The sequence below is a fragment of the Miniopterus natalensis genome, chromosome 4 (genome assembly GCF_054644295.1).
Source record: "Miniopterus natalensis isolate mMinNat1 chromosome 4, mMinNat1.hap1, whole genome shotgun sequence".
NCBI lineage: Eukaryota > Metazoa > Chordata > Mammalia > Chiroptera > Miniopteridae > Miniopterus > Miniopterus natalensis.
This window is the reverse complement of record NC_142084.1, coordinates 35,481,417-35,503,845: the sequence shown is the minus strand read 5'-3', so window position 1 is coordinate 35,503,845 and position 22,429 is coordinate 35,481,417. Positions and strand designations below refer to the sequence as shown.

Genomic DNA, 22,429 nt, shown 5'->3' with positions numbered 1-22,429 from the left:
ATTGGTAGGATACACTCTCGTGATGCCGGCTGGGCAAGGGCAGTGAGCGCAATAATCCGACACCCAGGCACCAGGGTAAACACCCCATGCCCGCACTCTGCCGGGGACTGTGCAGCCAGTTTTGTTGGTTTGTCTGTTTGTCTGTTTTATTGCACTCAGCACATTTAAGGTAGGCTTGGCTAAGCTATGATGTTCAGGAGGTTAAGCGTATTAAGTGCATTTTTGACTTAGAATATTTTCGTCTCACACTGGATGTAACCCCATGGTAAGTACAGCAGCGCCTGGGCTGTACTCATTCCTGTCCGATTAATAAAGAAGAGGAGCTGTGTTTGTCCAGAGACCTCGCCTTTGTGGTAAACATATGAGGCATGTGGAAGTGTAACTGGGAAATCTTATGTTCACGTTTGGCATTCCCCTCTAGCCCAGCACTGACATTACTCCCTTTACCTTCTGGGAAACCCCATGAAATGTCAGTTTTTGTAGTTTCAGGAAGCATTGAAGTGCATATGTTGAATATTTAAAATGATATTTTGTCTGTTGTTCTGGTCTCCTGAAACTAAACCCTAAGTAAGCACACACTGGAAAAGAAGAACACTGTAATAAAAATATTTTCTCAAAATGTGAGATCTAGTCCCAGATCCATCCCTAACAACCTCTCCAAGTCTATAAGAGTTTAGTTTATGTAGCTGAGTAGACAGCCCTGCCCAGCTTCTTATACCTGTGAGAATAATTAGGGAAAGCAGACAAAATAAAAATAATGTGATTGCACCGTGAACAAAAATTAGCCAGTTCTACAAACGGCGTTACTGTATTTTCTTTTCTAAAACTGTATTTTCCTGGCATCAGTAACTTACATGAAAGAAAATCTAGGACCAGTTCTGTGCTAGCATTTCAAACATAGCATGTGAAGTGGCTTTGTTTCATTTTCTGAAGCCTGGCTATGCTTACTGCTTTTTTACCATAACTAACTTACCAGGACAGCCAGTTCTTAGGCAGATATGCATAGCATTGAAATGCACACAAGTACTGCAAACAACAACCATTTTCTTTGGGAAGATGACAATTAAATGTGGCATTGAAGTATCCTGAAATCCCAGCCAAGACAAACGTGAACTTCGGCAGAGAGGAGCCACCAGGGCTTTGGAAGAACGGAGAGTACTAATGGGATCATATATGTCTTTGAGCTGCTTCCTCCTTGTTACTTGGGAACTAGTGGCTGAAGTGTGGACTCTAGAGTCAGCCCGCCTGGGCTCCAATCCTATCTTCACATGCACCTATGTGAACATAGGCATGTTAATTAATGTCCCAGGTCTCATTTCAAAAATAAGGCCAATGATGGTAACCATGTCATAGAGAGATTAAGATTAAATAACTATCCATGGAAAGAGTTTGCGCAGTTTCTGCCATATAATAATAGTTTACTTTTTAAAAATATATATATATCTTTACCAGTTTCAGAGAGAGTAAGGGAGAGAGAGAGACAGAAACAGAAACATCAATGGTGAGAGAGTCGTCATCGATCAGCTGCCTCCTGCACGCGCCTCACTCGGATCGGGCCTACAACCCTGACCAGGAATCAAGCCAGGATCTCCTGGATCCTAGGTCGATGCTCCACCGCTGAGCCATGCTCAGCCAGGCATAATAGTTTACGTTGTTACCAGCCTAAAGGGGTTCATTTGCCTGCCTGCTTAAAGCCCAATAAGACACGAACAGGAGTTTGTAGCAAAGAAAGAGTTTATTTTTAGGAAGCAGTCCACACCTGGAGACCGATGAGCTAATGCTCAAAGACCCAGCTCCCCCAGGGCTTCCAGCGGATGGGTTATACAGGGGAAAGATCACTAATCACGGTGACTGTGGGAATCAGGGTCATGGTCCCTACTGGTGCGGCAGTGCTAGGGCAGGGGGTGATTAGTTAATGCATTTGGTCCTGACGTCAGCCACAGCATCTCTTTGTCTAGTTTTGCTGCTTTTCTGGGCCTGGAGCTAAAACACAACTGAAGCCTAGATGTGATCTCTAGTTTGACTGAAACTCTGTCTCTGTGGTCAACAGACCTGAGGCCTTGTTCCTAAGGTTATTTAATGCTGATCAGAACCTCTTTGTCCTGAGGGCTTAAGATTAAGGGAGTGGACCCTCGAGGGAGTGGGAGGTGGGTGAGTCAGGATGCTGGATGGGGCCAGTATGCATCAAAAGGAAAGAAAGGACAAAAGTTCATACTAAAGAAGTGAAGTTTCCATGTGGTCACATATTTATTTAATGCTTACAATTTAGTGAGATCCTAAATACAGACTCTCTGTTTATTGCTACACGTCTTCTCTGAAATTAGTGCATCCAGGAAATAAATACTAACAAAGAGATAAAGGCATCCCAGGCAGCTGTTATGAAAAACAATCCACTTTAGCTAGACCACGTAGCATCCATACGTCATTCACATATTTTATCAGTGTAGCATGAAGCAGTCGGAAGTCAGAAGCCAGGGAGAACCTGAACCTGGGAGAAAATCCAATATATCCAGGCTCAGTAATCTCACTCTGCAAAAGCAGAGACAGACTTGAATTACAGACATGAGCAAGACATACTTGCCTGTTCCTAAATCACAGTCAGTCCTTAACATTCCCCTAAACATCCTTTTCAGATACAGCTCCCTTCAAATATGTATTTGTTATCTCCAGGATTTGTACATATGGCTTTCCTGGCTGCATTTCAGTTCTTAGGAAACTGTATCATAAATAAGTGACAAAAAACTCCATGTCTCTTTATTTTCATTTTGGTAATACTTAAAATAAGCAAAATAATAATAATAACCATTATTATCATCATCATCATCATCTCAAATTGGTATAAGTAGTTCCTAATGTGTGAAATTGGCAATTATTATTCAAAGAGTAAAACTAGGACTAGAGAACTTGCTCAGATTTCTTTGATTATTACCTTGTGGGTAGATAGTGTATAAAAAACAAAGTAGGTATTATTTGTTTCAGAGCTGCAGAAAGCTCTTGCATTTAGTGAATCCCACGTCCCTTTCCAGTCTTGTTGGATAAGCAGCACGTGTAGACTTGAGGTTCTCCGTCAAGACACATGATGAAAGGGCAGTGACAGCCGGGTGAGGACCTTCCCGGGCCTCTGCGCTGGCTGCGGGCCCCTTGTTAACTGTCCCTCAGGGTCCCCGAGGTGCATCTCGGCTGTGCCTCGTAATGAGGGCACCGTCTGGGTGCTCCGATGCAGCAGAGTTTTGAGAAAGCTTTGAGGGAAATCAGTCTTAACCAGAATTTTTATTTCAGCTGTCTGAGAGCAAAGCGAGGTGAGATTATCAATTTGTAATATTTGTTTAATTTTGTCTTCCATTTCTCTAAGAAGACTCAGCAAAATATAAAGGAAAATCCAAATACTTTTTTTCTTTTTCAATAGGCACTGAATGTGCATACTCTTTATGAAAGTAACAAATCCTCTTTCCTCTTCTCTAATATATAGATAGAGGTTCCAAAAATAAGGCTGTCTCTTCTTCCCTCCCCCTCCCCCTCCCCCGTCCATCCCTCCCTCCCTCCCCCTCCCCGTCCATCCATCCCTCCCCCTGCCCATCCCTCCCTCCCTCCCCCTCCCCTACCCATCCATCCCTCCCTCCCCCTCCCTCCCTCCCCCTTCCCCATCCATCCCTCCCTCCCCCTCCCCCTGTCCATCCCTCCCTCCTTCCCCCTCCCCCTGTCCATCCCTTCCTCCCCCTGTCCATCCCTCCCTCCTTCCCCCTCCCCCTGTCCATCCCTTCCTCCCCCTGTCCATCCCTCCCTCCTTCCCCCTCCCCCTGTCCATCCCTTCCCCCCCCGTCCATCCCTTCCTCCCCCTCCCCTCCCCCCTCCCTCCTCATATCCCTCTTTCTCTCTGTCTCCTTTCTTTCTCTCCCTTCCTCTCCGTGCCACAGCTGCCTCCTAATGTGGAGTACTTTCAGAAGCAGAGAGTGTTTTGGGTTTCAGGAGCTCTGTTTAAAAGAAAACAGTGCTCTTTTGTTGGTGGGGGGGACATGAGTTTGATTTTTTTCAAGCCAATGCCGAATCTCCTTAACTGAAAAAATAATCCTCTTCATGTGAAGATTCATCTTTCAGAGCCATTTGCATAGAAACAGGAAAATCAGTCGCTGGGTGAGGAGGAGAGCAGAGTCTCGCCATATTATTTTTTATATATAAGTGCTTTATATTGGGGAGAGAAAAATAATTTTATTTCTCACCCTTTCTCTGATAAAGTAATGCACTGTGCCACTAACAATGGGGCTGTCTGTTTTTTCATGTTTGCAGCTCCAGATGTAGATAGAAATTTTCCTTGGCCTCCCATGTAGCTTATTCAGGGCCCCAGCCTTTCTGATCCCTGCTCCTTTGAAGCTTTTCTTCATTAGTAAACCCCTAACTCACTTTGTGTGGGAACCACGAGCCTTTATTTTTTCCATCTTCGAATTTTTTTCAAAAACGAAAATGGCTTTATTATTTTTTTGCTTAAAAATATTACTAAAATAATGCAGAAAAAGACAAAAATGAAAATTATTTTGTCTTGTACTTATAGATGCCTTCTGTTAATGTTTTGGTAATTAATTTTTTAGATTTTTTTCATTTCCCTTCTGTCTTTGTGTGTGTTTATCTGTCTATCCATCTCTGTCACTTGCTGTGTTGGTCAGTACTAAATCATGAACACCCCTTCATGTTATAAATATTTAACTGCATCATGATTTTAAATACCTGCATAGCAAACCATTAAAAAGGTGTACCTTAATCAACCTTCCTTTAGGGGTCTAGGTTATTAACTCAATGATATTTGTACTGATTCTTCAATTCTGAAATGAGTTAGTGATTATATCAAACAGTGAAAAATATGAAGATAACATATCTTTATATATAAGGAAAATTTTCTATTGCAGTTTGAATTATAAAATCCTGTGTTTTGTTTTATCCCTGGAGAAGTATCTTCATATGTTTTTGTTATTTGTTTAGGGGGATATCTTTAAAAATAAACCTCAGCCCGGCCGGGCGTGGCTCAGCGGTTGAGCGTCGACCTAGGATCCAGGCGATCGGGGTTCGGTTCCCGGTCAGGGCACATGCCCGGGCTGCGGGCTCAATCAATGACTCTCTCATCATTGATGTTTCTCTCTCTCTCCCCCTCTCCTGTTCTCTCTCTTAAATTAATAAAGATATATATATAAAAAAAATAAAGCTCATAGATAATAACTGCAAATGTTAAGTATGGAGCTGCTTTCTGGCTGGAGGAGGTGGGTATGCTAAACATGAGGTTTTGTAAAGACCATAAAGTTGAAATCTGCTCTCTAAATAACCTCAGTCATTCCAGCAGAGTTTAGGAGGCATCTTAAAGGATCACCATTCATTTCATGTCTCTTTGGCTGATGGTAGTGTTTTCGTTTTGTTTTTTTGTTTTTTAACTGAGTATCCAGCACATTCATTCATTCATTCAACCAAACTGTGTTGATTATGTTCTTGGGCCAGGCATGAAGCTGAGGTGAATGCGGCAACACAGAGGTGAATGCGGCAACCCAGAGATGAATGCGGCTTGTTTCATCCTCAGGGTTCTCGTGGCCCACAATGCGGGGAGAGCGGGTAGCCGAGTGCTGCTCAGGAAGCTGCAGACAGAATCCTTAAGAAAGGGGAATTCTGCTGGCTTCAGACCCAGCGTTCATCCTAGCCTGGGTGCTCTTTTGGACTCATCACTTACAATGTTTTTTTCCAAAGTCCCGAAACGTGTCTTAGGAGCCTCTTCGCTTTGGGTAGGTTGAAAGTCACTCTTGGACGTGCTAATTGGAGCGTGGAGAGGAACTCCAAAAGTGCTGGCTAAGGCTAGTCTTGTGAGTAAAGAATAGGCCCAGCCGAGTTCTGGACACCTTCCTGCTGCTTGAGTGTGATCTGCACTGGGAGGTGAATATGCACAGTCATCCAGGGAGGAAACAGTGCCTGCCTTCCCAGGCTGAAGTCACCTTCAGCCATCTGATTGCGTGCTGTGATGACTTCAGGATTTGCTTAGGAGATATTTTTATATAATCATTAAGGCAATATAATATACATTCACTCATAGGCCAAAAAGAACAAGAGATGATTTCTCACTGTCCAGAGGTTTTATCTAAAAGTTTCTCAAACTTGAACATGCATAAAAACCACCTAGAGGTCTTGTTGAAATGCAGATTTGTGTTCCTTAGGTCTGGGACGGTGTGTGAGTTTCTGCATTTCCAAAATGCTTCCAGATCATGCCAACACCTCTGGTTCCTAGATGGCCCTTGGAGCAATCAGGACCTATGAAGTCTTCATGCCAATGAGGATTTTCCTTTTGTAACTTCATCTGTTTTTGTTTTGTTTTGTTTTGTTTTTTGCAGCTGCAGTGATGGTCCTCAATAGCATGAGTGTCAGCTGGAGTGCCCGGATCCAGATTTTCCTAACCTTTTGCAAGCTCATAGCAATTCTGATAATTATAGTCCCTGGAATTATGCAGCTAATTAAAGGTATGGACTGAAAAATTAATGCTCTTTAAAGTACGTATCTGCTTTTGGTCTCTCCGAACACTAACTTTCGCTGGTACTAGCAGAATCCCTTAATTAGTCTCTACTTGTGGAACTTAGACTCCATACTGTCATCTAATTGATATGAAAGGCTGCTACACTGAGGATGAGTTGGTATTTAGAGTTAAATGGCAACAAGAGCATTAAGACTAGGCCAAGCAACAAAATAAGACATTCAGTGAATTCTCTCTCTCAGTGTAAACTGTTTGAAGTGAAAAAAATAATAAAATCTGCTCTTAAACTACAGATACATATGTCCTCTTATTTTTACTTTAAAATAGTTCTATGATAGCAATGAGGATTAAGGTCTCTGGAACATAGGGGAAGATCCATAATTCTTTTCCTTTACGGATGCTATTCCTTTTACCTGGCGAATGGAATTTGGCAGGAAGGGAGTCAGATATGGGAGTAGCACTCCTCAAAACCAAATGTTACCTGACAAAAATTGTGGTGAAAAGTTAATTTTTATTGTTACATTATTTTTAATGTAAACTCTGCATTTCTACAGAAATGTTAATACCATTTTCTGGGAGTACTTGCCTTATAGAGTAGACTGTCTAGTAAGAAACATGAGGTGGTTGAGGGGGTGATGTCATTTAGAGTTTCAGTTGTTTTAGGGAAGGAGGCACACGCAATAGCTGGGCTTCAGTGGAAACTGCTGTAAAAGAAGCAGGCCCAGGTGGAGTATTTAATTAGCAATGGGCATGGTAGTAGGAAATATATAAGAAAGTGAGATGAAATTGTAAAGGAGAGACCTATAACTTGGACATGTTAAATACTTAATGTTTACGTGGACATTGTCTGTTCCAAGAAAGGAAATTTAGTGTGAAATTTAATGAAGTTGCAGAAGAATTACACAAGGCAAAAGGAAATGCCAAAATTCAGCAAAATTCAGCATCAAACGATAACAAATGATGAAAGATCCATCCCTCTGGAGTTGGAGAAAGGGAGTTGCTGGTGTCCATTTTAGAAGCCCAGTGGGAATTCTTAGAGTTTTCCTGGCTAAATGTTTGCATCCAATCCAGCAACATTGGCCAACTCAAAATAAACTCAATAAAGAGAAGAAGACATGAGCTGGCTCTCCTTCTTCACGTTGACCTCCACAGAGCTGGCGCACTCATATTTTATCTGATCCATGAGAGATGTTGGAAAAATAATTTGTTTTGTTAGTGTTTTCTCTTTCTGGGCTAACTCTTTCGCCTTCTGTAAGGAGTTTTTCCATTTTTGGAAAGTGCAGAAGCTGAGTCATTGACCCTACTTGAGTTCTAGTTTAGTTTCCAAAAGATGACATATCATCCTTGAAAACTAGGATTTTTTTCTCTCTTTACCTTCTTCGGTATAATGTATAACCATAGTTTTTACCACTTGCTTATATGTGTGTGTGAGATGAGAAGAGGTTGTCCAGATGTTACTGTATTGTAAATTCCTTGAGAGCAGAACTCACCAGATATCTTTTGGATCTTTTTCGACACTTTATACTAGAATGATCCTTTAATTAAATCTTAGGATATCAGTGCTTAATGTAACCAGGCTTCCTCACATGTCTAATCTGAGAAATGCCCTGAGAGTATTACCACATTTAGAGCAAATTTTAACATTTTGGAGAGCATTTTGCAGGCCCAGGTGGGGTATTCCTATTAAACTTACCCTATTCCTATAAAATGGTGACTTACTTTTTGTCTAACTAGACCACATATTTTTCACATGAATTTGAAACTCCAGGGAGAAAAAAATGCCTTTACTAATACAGATAAAGCATTTATTTCTACTCTAACCAGATCCTGAAAATAGTTCTAGAGTCCGTATTTACTTACGAGGATTTATTAAACTTTCCTTTAAATATTATGATGTTTATCTTCCTGAGACCTCTGTTATACAGCCACAATATCCCTGAAGTTCAGAAATGCCTCTCTTCTGTAATGCTCTCAGAGTGGCAGTTTTCAGGATCTGTGCTTGGGACCTGATCTTCAAAAAGCCTCGTTCCTTTTGCTGATTACTCAGTGCTGCACTATTAGGAATATTGTCTCTTTAGGCCAAGGAGATCACAGATCACAATAAAAAAAAAAGCAACAGGTGTTTTTATCTGAGTCCCAGCATTTATAGCTCCCTTTTATGAGGACACAGAGATGCTTTAGTAAAACAGGCATTTCTGAATTCACTGTATCATTTTTAAAAATGAGCTACATTTGGGAATTGGATGCTTCGAGGGGAAAAATCATTTAGTGTATAATTCAACATTCTCTACTTTTGGTCTCAAAACTCACACATATTATGTTGATATATGTGTTGTTGCTGGGCAACCCAGGCAGCAACTGAGAGATGAATGAAGAGAGGAGGTCTCATGTATCAGTCACCTCCTTTAATTTACTTATGTGAAGACCAATTCTGAAACAATGTCACACTTCCTATTTGGGTAATCTCATTTGCTATTTGCTTTGGGAAAGAGACTTTTTTAATGCTTAACTTTAGATATTGGCTGACTAAATACGAACTTTTGTTTTTTGGTAATTATCCAAAATATATACAAGAAAAGGGCCCATTCTGATTCACAAAGTAGAGAAAAATATGATCAACAAAAAGTGTTCAATCCACATGTTGATGCAAAATTTATTAAAATGAATCTATTTTAGAGTTTAGTATAATTCTTTTCAGTACTTCTGGAAGGAACCCATGCCATTTTCTAGAACAACATCAGTGAAATTTCTCTGTACGGAGCCCAACAGTAAATCTCTTTAACTTTGCACACCATATGGGCTCTGTCACAACTACCCTACCCTGCTGTTTTAGGGTGACATCGGCCATAGACTGATAGTGTCTACCATAATACCTAAATTAGTGGGCCTGGCTGCACTCCAATAAAACTTTATTTACCAAAGAAGCTGGGGGCGTGGAGCAGATATAGTTGTGAGGTTTTCCAGCCCCTGTTGGTGTCCAATGAACTGCAGGAAAAGCAGAAAGTTAAATGACGTGACAAGGTGATTTGGGGCTTTCTTGCCACTTCCTCCTGGAGAATAGACCCATGGACATTTCTTCCCAAGCTTTCTATTATCTTCATTTTAAAAAAATTCTATCATACTCCTATGCACTATGGGTTAGCGAAGATCCTTTAGTCTTCATTCATGGTCCAACTCTGTCAAGAGCAGGGGCACTCTCAAACAAGGGATTTTTTTTAAAAAAGCCTTTTTCCTCTTTGCTATGCTTTTATGAAAAGAGAAGTGTAAAGCAGTGTTAGTGGTGATCAACATACTTTTGGAGCTCCATCTCTAGCATGGGTACAGTGTTAACAGATAACATTGGCAATGAGCAGAGGGTAAGAAACCTAGACCCGAAACAGTATAGTTTGCATCCAACCTCCCCTCGCCCCCTCCTCGTGCTTATGAATAACAACCAATTCTTTGAAAAGTCTTCAAATCTTCCTCTTCTCATCGCAGGGCAAACACAACACTTTAAAGACGCCTTTTCAGGAAGAGATGCGAGTATTATGGGCCTGCCACTGGCTTTTTATTACGGGATGTACGCATATGCTGGCTGGTAAGTGGCCGTCTAGACGGTGCTTAGTCTGGTTCATTAACTCCTCCGGTACTTGGACTTGATTGCTAAGCGAAGGGCTGGGCAAATGTGAACGGTCATACTCCAGTGCGATGTACTCTACTTGAACCGAAGAAGGTGGCGTGGCTCCCTCTGTCAGGCCAATTCCTGTGTATGTGACCTCATGCAAACATAACTGAGGCTGCCAGTCAAGGTGACCCCTAGATTTAGCTGAATGTTACAAAAAACAAACAGATGCTGAGTCTTACAAACCAGCGCAGATCACTTATAAGTGTGGATTGGTAAGGATATAGCAGGAGCAGGAGGTATCGACGATTGTTCCTTTGCTTGTCAAAAGGCCCTTCAGCCTAAGCTTCTAGGGTTACAAATAGCGATTGGTTTTCTTCCACCTTCCCATGAGAAAGAAATAATTTAGATGTAGAAATAAGTAAGAGGCTCCTGGAGGTAAAATGGTAATCTAAAGGCAGGGAGGAGAAACCAATAATTAAATCAGTTGTACTAGATAACCTGTTACATTTTAAGGGACTTTACAGATTCCTTAAAATGTCCTCAATATTCGAAAACAAAATATGCCGCCAAGTTCATGAGAATCACAGTACCGTGGGAGTGCATTTCCTGAGGCATGTTCAGCTGTGATACCATTCTGGTTGAGGCATTAGAACTCTGTATTTATGTCTTGCTTTGTTCCAGAATTTGAATAGCAATAATTGTGGATAAGAGTGGAATTTTTTTCCTAATTAAATTTTATTGATCTAGGCCAGTGATTTTCAACCTTTTCATCTCACAGCACACATAAACTAATTACTAAAATTCTGCAGCACACCAAAAAATATACTTTTTGCTGATCTGACAAAAAAAATAGGTATAGTTTTGATTCATTCACATGGGACAGCTGTTGTTGTGTTGGCTGTTGTCATTTTTTTTTTACTTGACAATCTAAGGGAAAAGAGGTCAGTGCCCCTGACGAAATAGTCAGGTATTGCATGTTTTAAAAATTCTTGAGGCACACCGGTTGAAAATCGCTGATCTACTAAGATTTAGGTGAAGTGGCTTTAGCTAGAAAGTCCACTATGTAGCAAAGTATTATTTAAACATCAAAATCATTATAGTCAATGATTTTGGGGTGATTAGTAGCAGTATTTCTTTTTTTGTTATTTATAGAGCTAATAGTTATATAGGTTTAGCTGTGAGAGTGTTCTATGAGTCTAAAAGTAGTATCAGGAAACTACACTTGTTCAAAATTATGTAAATGCACTTCAAACACAAATACAATTTCCTTTTGTTTCTTTAGTTTTTAAGATCTTACCTCCCAGCTAATGCATGGCATATAAAAATATATTTCAAAGTAAATGGAGTGTTTACCCTATTAATCTCATTGAGTTATGAACAGATAGCATTGGAGTAGAACTGGGAGAGTGCAGGAACTGAACTTAAAATTTTAACATGGCTTTTGAAGCAAAATGTGTTTGAAGGTTGTTAGAAGATTGTAGCTCTAAGGAGTCTAGCATAAAATATTTGTGTGTTACCGGAATATTTTTACAGCCATTGTATGTAAGCATGAGTCTCGGATCCCTCAGTGTTTTGAAGTCTTTTTCATTTTTTCCAAAGCACGATGTGGGTGCTGGGCAGAGAAAAGAACGCAGTTGTGATCACAGGGTTAGCAGCAGAATCAACTATTCTGTGGCTATTCAGCCTAGATCAGAGCTCTCGAGCCCTGGGGCATCAGCCAAGCTACTGGGAAGGTCACCAGGAGACACCAGAGCGAAGTGGGGAGGTGGCAGAAGCTTTCAGCTAGAGCCAAGTGTTGGGAGCCTGGCAATATTCAATCAAGAATGTGGACTGTGGAGATAGTCAGAAGGCAGATTTGATTAATTCTATTGAATGAAGTTGCTTTTGCTTGTGAGTTTCATGCATCTGTTCCCACGGAATATTAAAATATTCTTCTACCTAACTCATGCCCCTGCTACCAGCACTGAATATTCAGGTCACCTTCTTTATCTGGAGCAAATCTCTACTTCTGTAGGCTGTTGAGGGCTGATAGATTTCTTTATGAACAAAGACTCTTTTCATTTTGAATTATCTTATTACCTTAATAAGTAATAAGTAATATCAATAGCTTTATTAATATCGAACTCAAAACATTCCTCTTGTTAAAATGATTAAAAAAGACACTGTAGGTGATACAAACCACTGTGATTTAAAACTTCGTAAAATGGGCAGTCTGCACTCTCTAGGGTCCACAGAGCCGCACAGTGGGGCGGAAGACAGGATGCTTTTATTGGATAAAGAACAGGCAACATGGAGATAAATACAGAGTACAGATTTGGCTTGGTTTTTGGGGATTGAGCAGCTCCATATTGGGCCTAAAAATTTATCTCAACCCTGTTTATAGGGTATATGGGGTTTATATAAACCTTTATTTATACTTTTACCCATATAATCCTCATGTCCACTTCCTATTTTATTTTTTTCCTTTTTATTTTATTTTATATATTTATTGATTTCAGAGAGAGGAAGGGAGAGGGAGAGAGAGAGAAACATCAATGGTGAGAGAGTCATTGATCGGCTGCCTCCTGCAGGACCCCCGCTGGGGATCGAGCCCGCAACCCGGGCACGTGCCCTGACCCAGAATCAAACCTCAGTCTCCTGGGTCCTAGGTCGATGCTCAACCACTGAGCTACACCTGGCTGGGCGTCCACTCTCTATTTTAAAGAACAGGAAACTGTTGATCGTCTTATGTTCTTGAGGATTCAATCATAGTACCAGAAATTAAGGCCAGGATTTTAAATGAAATGTCCTCTGATACAAGTGGCTTATTGTAGGGGACAGATAAGTAACTATATTTCCATAACAGGCTGTTATGCTACCTGAATGCTGCTTTGTGGATAGGTGGAAATAGGCTGGTGGTTCATCTATGGCCATCAGTCTTAGAAAAAAAAATGAAGGAAGCTGTGTTTAGAAAAAATAGTCTGTTGGCCTGGAGTTCCAGAGGAAAAGTTAATATCTGGATATAAATGGAACAAGAGGGAGACTAAAAGAGTTCCCAGGGAGAGGCGAATTCACTCACTTTCCAAATGTGATCCTGCCTCTCTGACCTCTCTCTGACTTTCATGATATACTTACAAGGCTGTGTTGTGGGATTATAAATGGGACACTAAATGAGCCTTCACTCCCTCTGCTTCTGTTGTGACAATGGTGTATGGAAAAAAAAGTGGGGGTTGGCGCCTTGCACAGAAGCAGGACAGAAGCAGCGACTGTCAGAACTTAACCACCTGGGGCCTAAGGAAAAGCAGCGAGACCCCGGCTGTCCTGGAGGCCCAGCTCTGTTCGCAGTTCGCCTCCCGCATGTTGAATAGGAAAAGAATGCGGCCAGACCTTGGCTGTGTATACAGGAGGGTTTTGGCTGTGAAGCCTGCAGAACCTTTTCAGAATGATAAAAGCTCCTTCACAGACACATGATTAGGGGGAAAGAAATCATTAGCCCAGCCAGGTCACAGAGTTGGGTCAGAACAACTTTAATATTCTTTGCCAATGTCTGTATTCAGAGAAATATGCCTGCCCGTTTCCCTTGTGGCCCAGGGGAGCTCAACCAACTTCAGTTCCATACCTGACCCAAAGCTAAATATTGGTTGGCAGGATTTTTTTTTTTTTTTTTAAGCTGTGTGATAGAAAATAGGTTTTCGGTCTCTTTTTTTCCTTCCTTTTAAATCCTATCCTCCGTGGATTTGGTCTTTCTAAAGCACCTGCTGGGATTATTTTGTACCATTGTGTCAAATCCAATGTAAAGAATAAGCTTCTTTTAAAAATAATTCCCATGGTTGGGTCCTGGAATGCACTGTCAGCACTGCGGCGCCTTTCAGGCACCATCGTGGAGAAGCTGGAACAATGGGCCTTGTGGCCGTTCTCTGGAGGCCTTGAGATGTAAAGCAGAGAGGATGCCCTGGACTCGCTGCTGGAGGCGAGCGGGCATAAAGCCCCGTTTCCCACGGGAGGCGAACGTTTGGACCCAAATCAGAAGTTTTCTTCTTCCCATCCCCACCCTGCCCCAACCCCCTTCCTTGTCTCTATTCTCTGGAGCCATGGCAAATATTGGAAATTGTGTTCTTTTTCATAAATATTTCCTTTCTTGCTTTAACATGGTTGGAAAAGATGTTTCTAAAGCAAGGAACTGGTTATTTTTGACATGAGGACCCTGGAAATATTTCTTAGTTTGTGTGCTTTTTTGGTTTTATTTTATATTGTTGCATTTTCTTCCCCTACCTCACGTTGCCTCGGGCTTATAACAAACACCTCACACCCCTCAGAGTGCATATTCCAGATGTACGTATTGATCGCCGCTTACCTTTGGGGTATAACTGCAACCTCTATTTTTAGAAACGTACACTCTGGTCATTAAAAAATATCTTTCGCTGCTAACTTTTTAGATCAACATTATCGATACTGTTTCCTCAGCCATTTACATGTTTCCACTTAAAACATATCTTTAAAATATTAGACACTTTAGCCCAGCCGGGCATGGTTCAGCGGTTAAGCGTAGACCTGGGATCCAGGTGATCAGGGTTCGATTCCCGGTCAGGGCACATGCCCGGGTTGCGGGCTGCAGCCGATCAATGACTCTCTCATCATTGATGTTTCTATCTCTCTCTCTCCCTGTCCTTTCCTGTGTCTGAGATCAATAAAGATATATTTAAAATATATATAATATATAAAATATTAGACACTTTAAACTTGTTAAAAGATAAATTGATAAAATGAACAATCTTAAGAGTGTATTGGAGCAAACCTCGATTCCGTTTGGGCAGCTTCCCATCTAGCATATAGAGAGGAGCTCCCAGGAGCTGCACAAAATGAGAGACTTCCAGAGGCAGAAGGAAGCGGGAACAAGAAAGTTTTACTAGACCAAAAAGCAGTTTGGTTATTGCAGGGTTGTTTTCCTGTCTCTCGGGCAGGGTGCTATTTGCAATCCTGTAGAACCTGAACATGTAATATGGGGTGCCCACAATGCTTCTGTCATGTGACAGATCCAGAAAAGTGTTCAGGACTTGGAAAATATTCCAACAGTTCTGCTCTCGCCTGGCCAGATGGCTCAGTTGGTTGAGCATCACCTTGTGCACTGAAAGGTTGTGGGTTCGACTCCCAGCCGGGGTACATACCCAGGTTGTGGGTTTGATCTCGGGTCGGGCATGTACAGAAGGAAGGCAGCCGATGGATGCTTCTCTCACACACTGATTCTCTCTCTCACTCCTCTCTCTAAGCATGTCCTCAGGTGAGGATTTAAAAAAACAAAAAGTTGTGCTCTCTCGTTATCAACTTATGGTATAATGACTAACAGTGTGCCTATTTAGCTTCCGAAAGATACAAAAAAGAAAATCAGCAACTTCAGAGCCTTGTGACTTGAGGTTATTTGATGGGATGCATACAGACTGGACAAGAGTGAACTGAAAGGGAGAAGTGTGAACTGAGAATTTATTATCTTTTATGCCGTTTGGGTTCCCACTTGCCCTCTGCTTATGTCTAGAAAGCCGGTTCCCTAAAACTGAGCGATGCGGTTGTCATACTTCTGCTGTCCTGCTAGTTTTCATAGACTTGACACCGCTGCTAGAATCTGGATTCTCAGAAGCCAAAGGCCACATGTGCTTCGATTCCGCTCCCACTTCCCGCGCGGCACTCGGCGCTGCGGAAGGCTGCCCCGTTGCCCACAGCCCCCGCGTGTGCCCCGCGCAGGCTGGGGGGCCCTCACACCGCTGCACCAGGCTAAATGCTGAGCAGCTCTGAGGACTCGACTGGGCGGGCGCCTCCTCCAAGAACGCCTTCCCTGCCCTGCCCGCCTGGGGTAGGCGGCCCGGCTCCCACGGTGCCGGGTGCGAGCCCCAGCATTTCCACCTGCATTGTAGCACACTGTTTTAGGGACCATTTTATAAACCACGAGTTCCTTGAGGGCAGAGTCCGTGTATTTCCCACTTTCATTTCCCCAGTGACTGACACATGATAATCTCATCTGGTGCTGGGAAAGTGGGCATTCAAAAAATGGTAGAAAAGGGTTGGCAGTAAACATCCATCTGCCGTATGACCCAGCAATCTTACTCTGAGCATATAACCAAGAGAAATGAATGCATGGACATGGACATGCATACTTATGATATCCATATTCAGAATAGCTCTGAATGAGAAGTAATCCAAATGTATACCAACAGTAGACTGTCTAGTGTTGCATTCATATGATGAATAGCAGCAATAGGAAATAATCACTGCTACACATAACAATATGGTTGAGACTCGTAAGCACAAAGGCCAGTATAAAGCCAGACACAAAAGAATAAATATTATATAATTGTTATACAAGCAAATATCAGTCTGTTGTGATGAAACAATCAAAACTAATCCATGGTGATAAAAGAATAGTGGTTGCCTTTGCAGCTTTGCAGGAAAGTGCAGGAGATGATCTTACTGGAAAGGGCAATGAGGGAGTCTTCCAGGGAGCTAGACATGTTTTATCTCTTGATCTTGTTGGTTATATAGGTGTGTAAGTGTGTAAAAATGCATCATTATACATTAGGATGTGTGCACTTTACTGTTAGAATGTTATACCTCTATAAAAATGTTTAAAAAAAATAACTTCATCAGCACAGTTTAATAGGGAAATGATTTGTGGGAGCTTTTGGTTGTGGAACATTTTCATCTTACTATAAGTGTTTATAAAGTTTTTATAACTTTCAGGTTGATTTTAAATATTTATGCAATATACAGATGATGTATTGTAGAATTGTATATTTGAAACCTATATCATTTTATTAGCTGATGTTACCCCAATAAATTCAATAAAAAATAAATAAAATAAATAAACTTTGAATTATAATCATAAAATGTATTAATTGCTTGTAATTTATTTGTATCTTTTTAGGTTTTATCTCAACTTTGTTACTGAAGAAGTAGAAAATCCTGAAAAGTAAGTAGCCATATTTACTCTGAAATATTTATGAGTAAATGTAAGGTTATGTAGTTGAAACAATGGATCTAAAGAAATTTAGTGTGGGCTAATCAACTTTTTACCTATCATCATCGTCATTCTTTTAAGCAGTTAAAATTTATTTGATTTTATCATAAATTAGATGTCAAAAACTTTATTGTATCTTCTTCATTCAGCACTAAATTATTTAACCTGAAAGCATGAAAGAATAAAGTTATATTTCAGGTAACCTATTTCTAAAATAATATATACAACTTAGCATGGCCTTAGCTTCACACATTGATAATATCAGTGTTTCAATATATACAAATACTAAGAACAATGGTGTATTAATTCAGTGTTTTGTTTTGTTGTATTGCAAAGAAATTTTCTCACCCCAAAAAAGTGAGAATAGCACCTGCTTCGTTGGGTTGTGGAAATGAGTTAATATGTGTAAAAGATTTGGATTAGTGACTATCAGTTTTTATTGTTTACATAATTGTTTGGCTGTTGTTACTATTATTATATTCCTTTTTTAGGAACAAGGTAAATGTTATTCATGTAAGAGTGTTTTCTATATTTCAATATCCTAAGCTGTTCTCTTTCTTTAATGTTTTTGGTAGAAATGTGAGAAATCATTTCACACCATAGAAAACTGTTCTCTAAACTTCAGTACTAAAATTGACTATGCATTTTATGATCTCGCCTTTTCTGTGTACAGATTTCATTGACTCTTTATATTTAGAGAAAATAACCTTGCATTTTACAGGAGAAACATGAGCTATAGGAGTTAGATAATAATTTTAAAGTAACTATCAAAACTGATTAAACTAAGATTATTATCACTGGTTACATTGGGTGAAATGTTTTCATTTCTGGAGATCATGATTCTGCAAACTTCATTAAATATTTCTAGAAAACTTTTAATTTGATATTATGTTTTAAGGACTTAAACTAAGGAACTTCTCAGGAAAGATTAAATAAGAATCTCTGGATTTTTAGGTCAAGTTAATGAGTAACTGCTAAAACTTAAGTTGAAGAAAGACCCATCTGATACCTTTTTTCTGTCATACTAGATACTCAGGTATTTCGTTTTTGCCTGGAAGATTTTTTTGTAAAACTTAGCCAACACATTTATTTTCTCAAAATCAGAATATGAGAAATCCAGAAAATCCCCTTAATGGAAAGTAACGATTAAATTTGTACGATGTATTATTTATCAACCAAAGAAATTCAGGGTTTTGAGCAATTTATTCAATGTATTAATTTTAAAAACAACATTTCCCTGCAATATTGACAACCAGTCCAGGTCTTTTAAAAATAAACCTTATTTTTTTTAAACATAAAGAATACTTTGGGAAATATTTATGAACATAGAGGACAGATGGAAAAATTATGTAGGCCTCGTCCAGATGTGTAATTTGTATTATTTTGTAGGTCAACACAGCTCCAAAATACCTTTCATTACAAGGGAAAGTAATTATCATTTCATCTCCTTTGGGATGTGCCAAGATAAATGTGCTTCCCAGTCAGTGGCGGGCGCGTGTGTCCAGGTGTGCGGCAACGTGCAGCCTCCTGGCAGCTGGTGAAATGAATCATCAGCTGCAGCTACAACACCTTTCAGCATCCTGCTCCAGCTAGCAAGAAATTTTTCCTAAAATTGTGATCGCATAGAAAAAGTGGTAATTAATTTCTATCAGCGAAAATATGATTTAAAATATATAAAATGTAGAATAAGGCTTCGTGATCACAATCGACAACCCTTTATATATGATTTAATTTCAATGGAAATCTTTCAGATTACCTAACATTACTCTACAGAATAATTTCTGAACTTCTGTTATGAGCACGACTCGTGGAACAGTTCTGTAAGTGTTGTAGCAAGTGAGATATAAACTAGGAGATTAATAGAATCAGAATAATTAGTTTGCGACGTTTCTTCTGTTGTCTCACCTACTCTTAATAGTTTGCAAAACACTAATCCTAAAATTTGAGGCAAAATCCCTGCTATATGATTACATTTATAACATTAAAAAATGTTCCCATGATCTTTCTTATGATGTTTTCTTCTCTAAGAACAGCTTTGGCTCTATGGAAATAGCAATCCTTTAAGAAATACTTAACATTTTTATGTGAAAATGCAGTAATGTCTTTGACATTTTGTGATAATATAAAAATACTGCCTTTAGCAGTTAGCTATAGCATGGTGACTGTCTCCACAATACTAAAGTAAGAATAGTATTTTGAGGAGCATGAAAGTCCAAAGTTTGGGTCATGTAGGTGACAGAATCCCAAGGAATATCTGAATTTTATTCCCCCTCGCCCCAATGAAATATGTAGCGGTAATGATTGCCAATAAGTACATTGGCTTTTAAAAATCAAAATGTTTTTATTTGCAAATCTAATAGGTTTTGCCTGTGACATTACTTTTGTGACAGCTGCAATCTATCATTGTTCAAAAAGTTACACAGCGCAAAAAACATATCATTGAGATGTATAATGTTGGTAATCCTGCTCTGAGATGGATAAATCATGTCTTGTGCTGATGAGAGCCAAGAAATGAATTGCTTTGCTTTGACCTTGGGAGTCCGAGATTAGCCGGTTTGCCTATCAGACTTGTTTCAGTGTTCTTCGCACTTCGTTTACTCCTTCTGTTCTGAAGGGTTGGAAATAGACTCGGAGGAAGTCAGTAAAGCTTGATATCATCAGTCATTTTTGAAGAGCAGGCTATCAACATGCTCTGAATAATCAGCTTTAATAGAAGGTTTAAATAATCAGAGTGTCACGTTTAATTAATACTCTGGCTGCTGCCAATTTATATTAATTGATGCCTGAAAGTCATCACACCTTGTACCAATGATAACTTAAAAGAAGAGAAAACTGGACTGGGAAAAATGCCCAAAGACCTTTAAGGCAGTGCGATGGATCAGACTGGTTCATTAAATGGTCCACAGTCACGTTATTTTCATTCAATTCACATGTTGCTTACATTCTTAGTATATGTGTTTTATCCTCATTGGGGTGTATTAAGTTAAAGGTATTTATTAATAATGTTACATTTTTATAAGACCTGTTGCTTATAGAACATCTAAAACCATTAACCTGGTTCAAAACACAGCAAAACAAAACAATTTAAAAGTCTTGTGCAAATGTGCTACAGCGAAGTTGAATAACAGAAGATTAAAGGTTGAGTTGAAGTTGTCAATCTTGCATGTTGACATTTTAAGGGCGCAGTTTTCTAGGAAAGACGGATCTTCCTCTTTATATGTTTTGTAGCTTTCTAACTTAACAGGTGCTAGAACAGCATATGGTGTCTCAACTATCTGTGTGCAGATCATAGCAACATTATATTTTGCGATTTTTTAATTACAAAGTAATGTTATCTACATTTTTAGAAAAAATACCAAGTTTCTTTTACAAATATTCAAATAATATATGTTCTTAAGACATGTAAAGTAATTGTCACAGAAAGTTACCTCACTGTAAATAAATGTATATAGAGAAATCAAGATTATTAAGCAGAATTAATTTGTAAAAGTATTTGCCAAATCAATCTCTTAAAAGTGATGTTTCCTAAGTAAGCTGACATTTAAAATTGAATTAACTTTACAAAGATTTCTTGGCAAAATGAGGCATCTTTTTTTAAATTTTAATTTTTTATTTATTTTTATTTTACTTTATTTTTTCCCATCACCATTTATCCCCTCTATGCCCTCTTTCACCTCTGCCCCCTCGACTCCCTCCCAGTCATCATATTGTGTCCATGTCCACGAGTTCTCTCTTTTTTTTCGTTTTTGCTCAAATACTTCACTCCTCCAGCCCCCCGGCCACAAAAGCTCTCTCTTTATTAATGACAATAAGGTATTGTTAGAATTATGTTAATATGTGACAGTGTGTCTCTTTAATTGTTGAAATTATTGACACCTAAATTAAATTCATTCTGTTTGGTGGATTTTTTTCTGGAAACATAAAAAGTTTTGCAAATCCATTTTTAATTATGTTTCACAATAGGAATATAATTATACTGGTTGAGCCACTGAGGCAGGCAAAAGGTCATTATTTGGCCAGTTGTCACAGAAAATAGATGAGTCTGTGTTCAGAGAACAAGGTCATCTAGTTACTCGTCCTTGCCTTTGCTCAGTCTAAAAATTTCTCACTAATGGGACATGTGGTTGATGTACCCTGGGATCAAAATTCTTGCATTTCTCAGCTTCACATATGCATAAAAAATACATTTGGCTCAAACAGTTTGTTCATGTAAGGCCAACGTGTCAAATAAGTGGTGCAGAAATTATAGGATTGTATTATAATATTTTATCAGGCAATAATCAAAGAAGACAGATATTCATCCTTCAAGTGCTTTGTGGAAGCCAATTAGATTATTTTTTTAACTTGAAGGATTCTAACCCCATTTTGAGACAAAAATTTGAAGGTCAATGCTTTTAACGGTGCTACATCCTTTCATAGTTGTTTCTAAATTTGAAATTTAATATTATTTAAGTTTATATTCTGAGTTTAGGCTCATAAACTCGTTTTTTAGGAGCAACAATTGCGACTGATTTAATTTTACCTGTTTCTGTTCCCTTTAATTATCCACAAAATGCTTTTAAAACTCTCAGAATTAGAGGGGACCTTGGATACTGTCCAATCTAGCTTGTCACCACATGCATGGTTCTCCTCTATAGTATCTTTAAACAGATACAATTCATATACAATAAAATGAGAAACTGACTGTAAGTTCCCTGAACTGGGCTACCAATATGTTCACTTGCCGTGTATAATTAGCAACCTGCTAATTTCTATGACCATCTCAAGCTTTGAGAAATTGTGTGTTGGGTGGCATAAGTAGGGTGGGCAAATGTCATGACTGTAATAGGCACAGCACAAATGAGAAATTAAGTGACACACACCAGAGAGGTATCCTCTTATCTGAAAGGAAATACCTTCTACAATCTGAAGAAATAAATCGGCCATCAGTACGTCTCCTGCTTTTGAGTTTACACTTTAGTAACTCTCCTCATTCGTATTCTCAATTATGCAGATCAGCTATCCTTCTCTATGCCTGGATTTAAAAGTTAATGACTGTACCCAATAGGTGGCTCATAAATATATTTTCTATTCTGCATTATACTTGGTGAAAAACTTCTCAGACCACTAATCTCTGGTCTGTGGCCTGCTGTGTGGCATTCATTAAGATTCAGTGTTGTTTTAAGATTCTCACAAAAAATAGGTTAACATCCCACACTGTTTGTTATAGGCAGAGACAAGATGTATCCAGGCCACTATACTTACACTTGCCACGCACCGAAATAACTTGGCTAGTTTTGTCCTAGTCATGTGCATACGTTGACTCGGCTTATCAGTCAACTCAGGAAAATTAGCAACTTTTGAATCT

The 22,429-nt window shown here is 39.4% G+C and overlaps 1 protein-coding gene across 1 annotated transcript in view; it reads left to right on the top strand.

The window, feature by feature from the left end:
• Positions 1-22,429, top strand: part of SLC7A11 (solute carrier family 7 member 11) — a 71,037-nt gene that overhangs the window by 12,149 nt on the left and 36,459 nt on the right. The window contains exons 4-6 of the mRNA XM_016210200.2: positions 6,357-6,482; positions 9,971-10,070; positions 16,990-17,034. Of these exons, the coding sequence (XP_016065686.2) occupies positions 6,357-6,482; positions 9,971-10,070; positions 16,990-17,034 (271 nt within the window). The remainder of the gene's footprint in view (positions 1-6,356; positions 6,483-9,970; positions 10,071-16,989; positions 17,035-22,429) is intronic.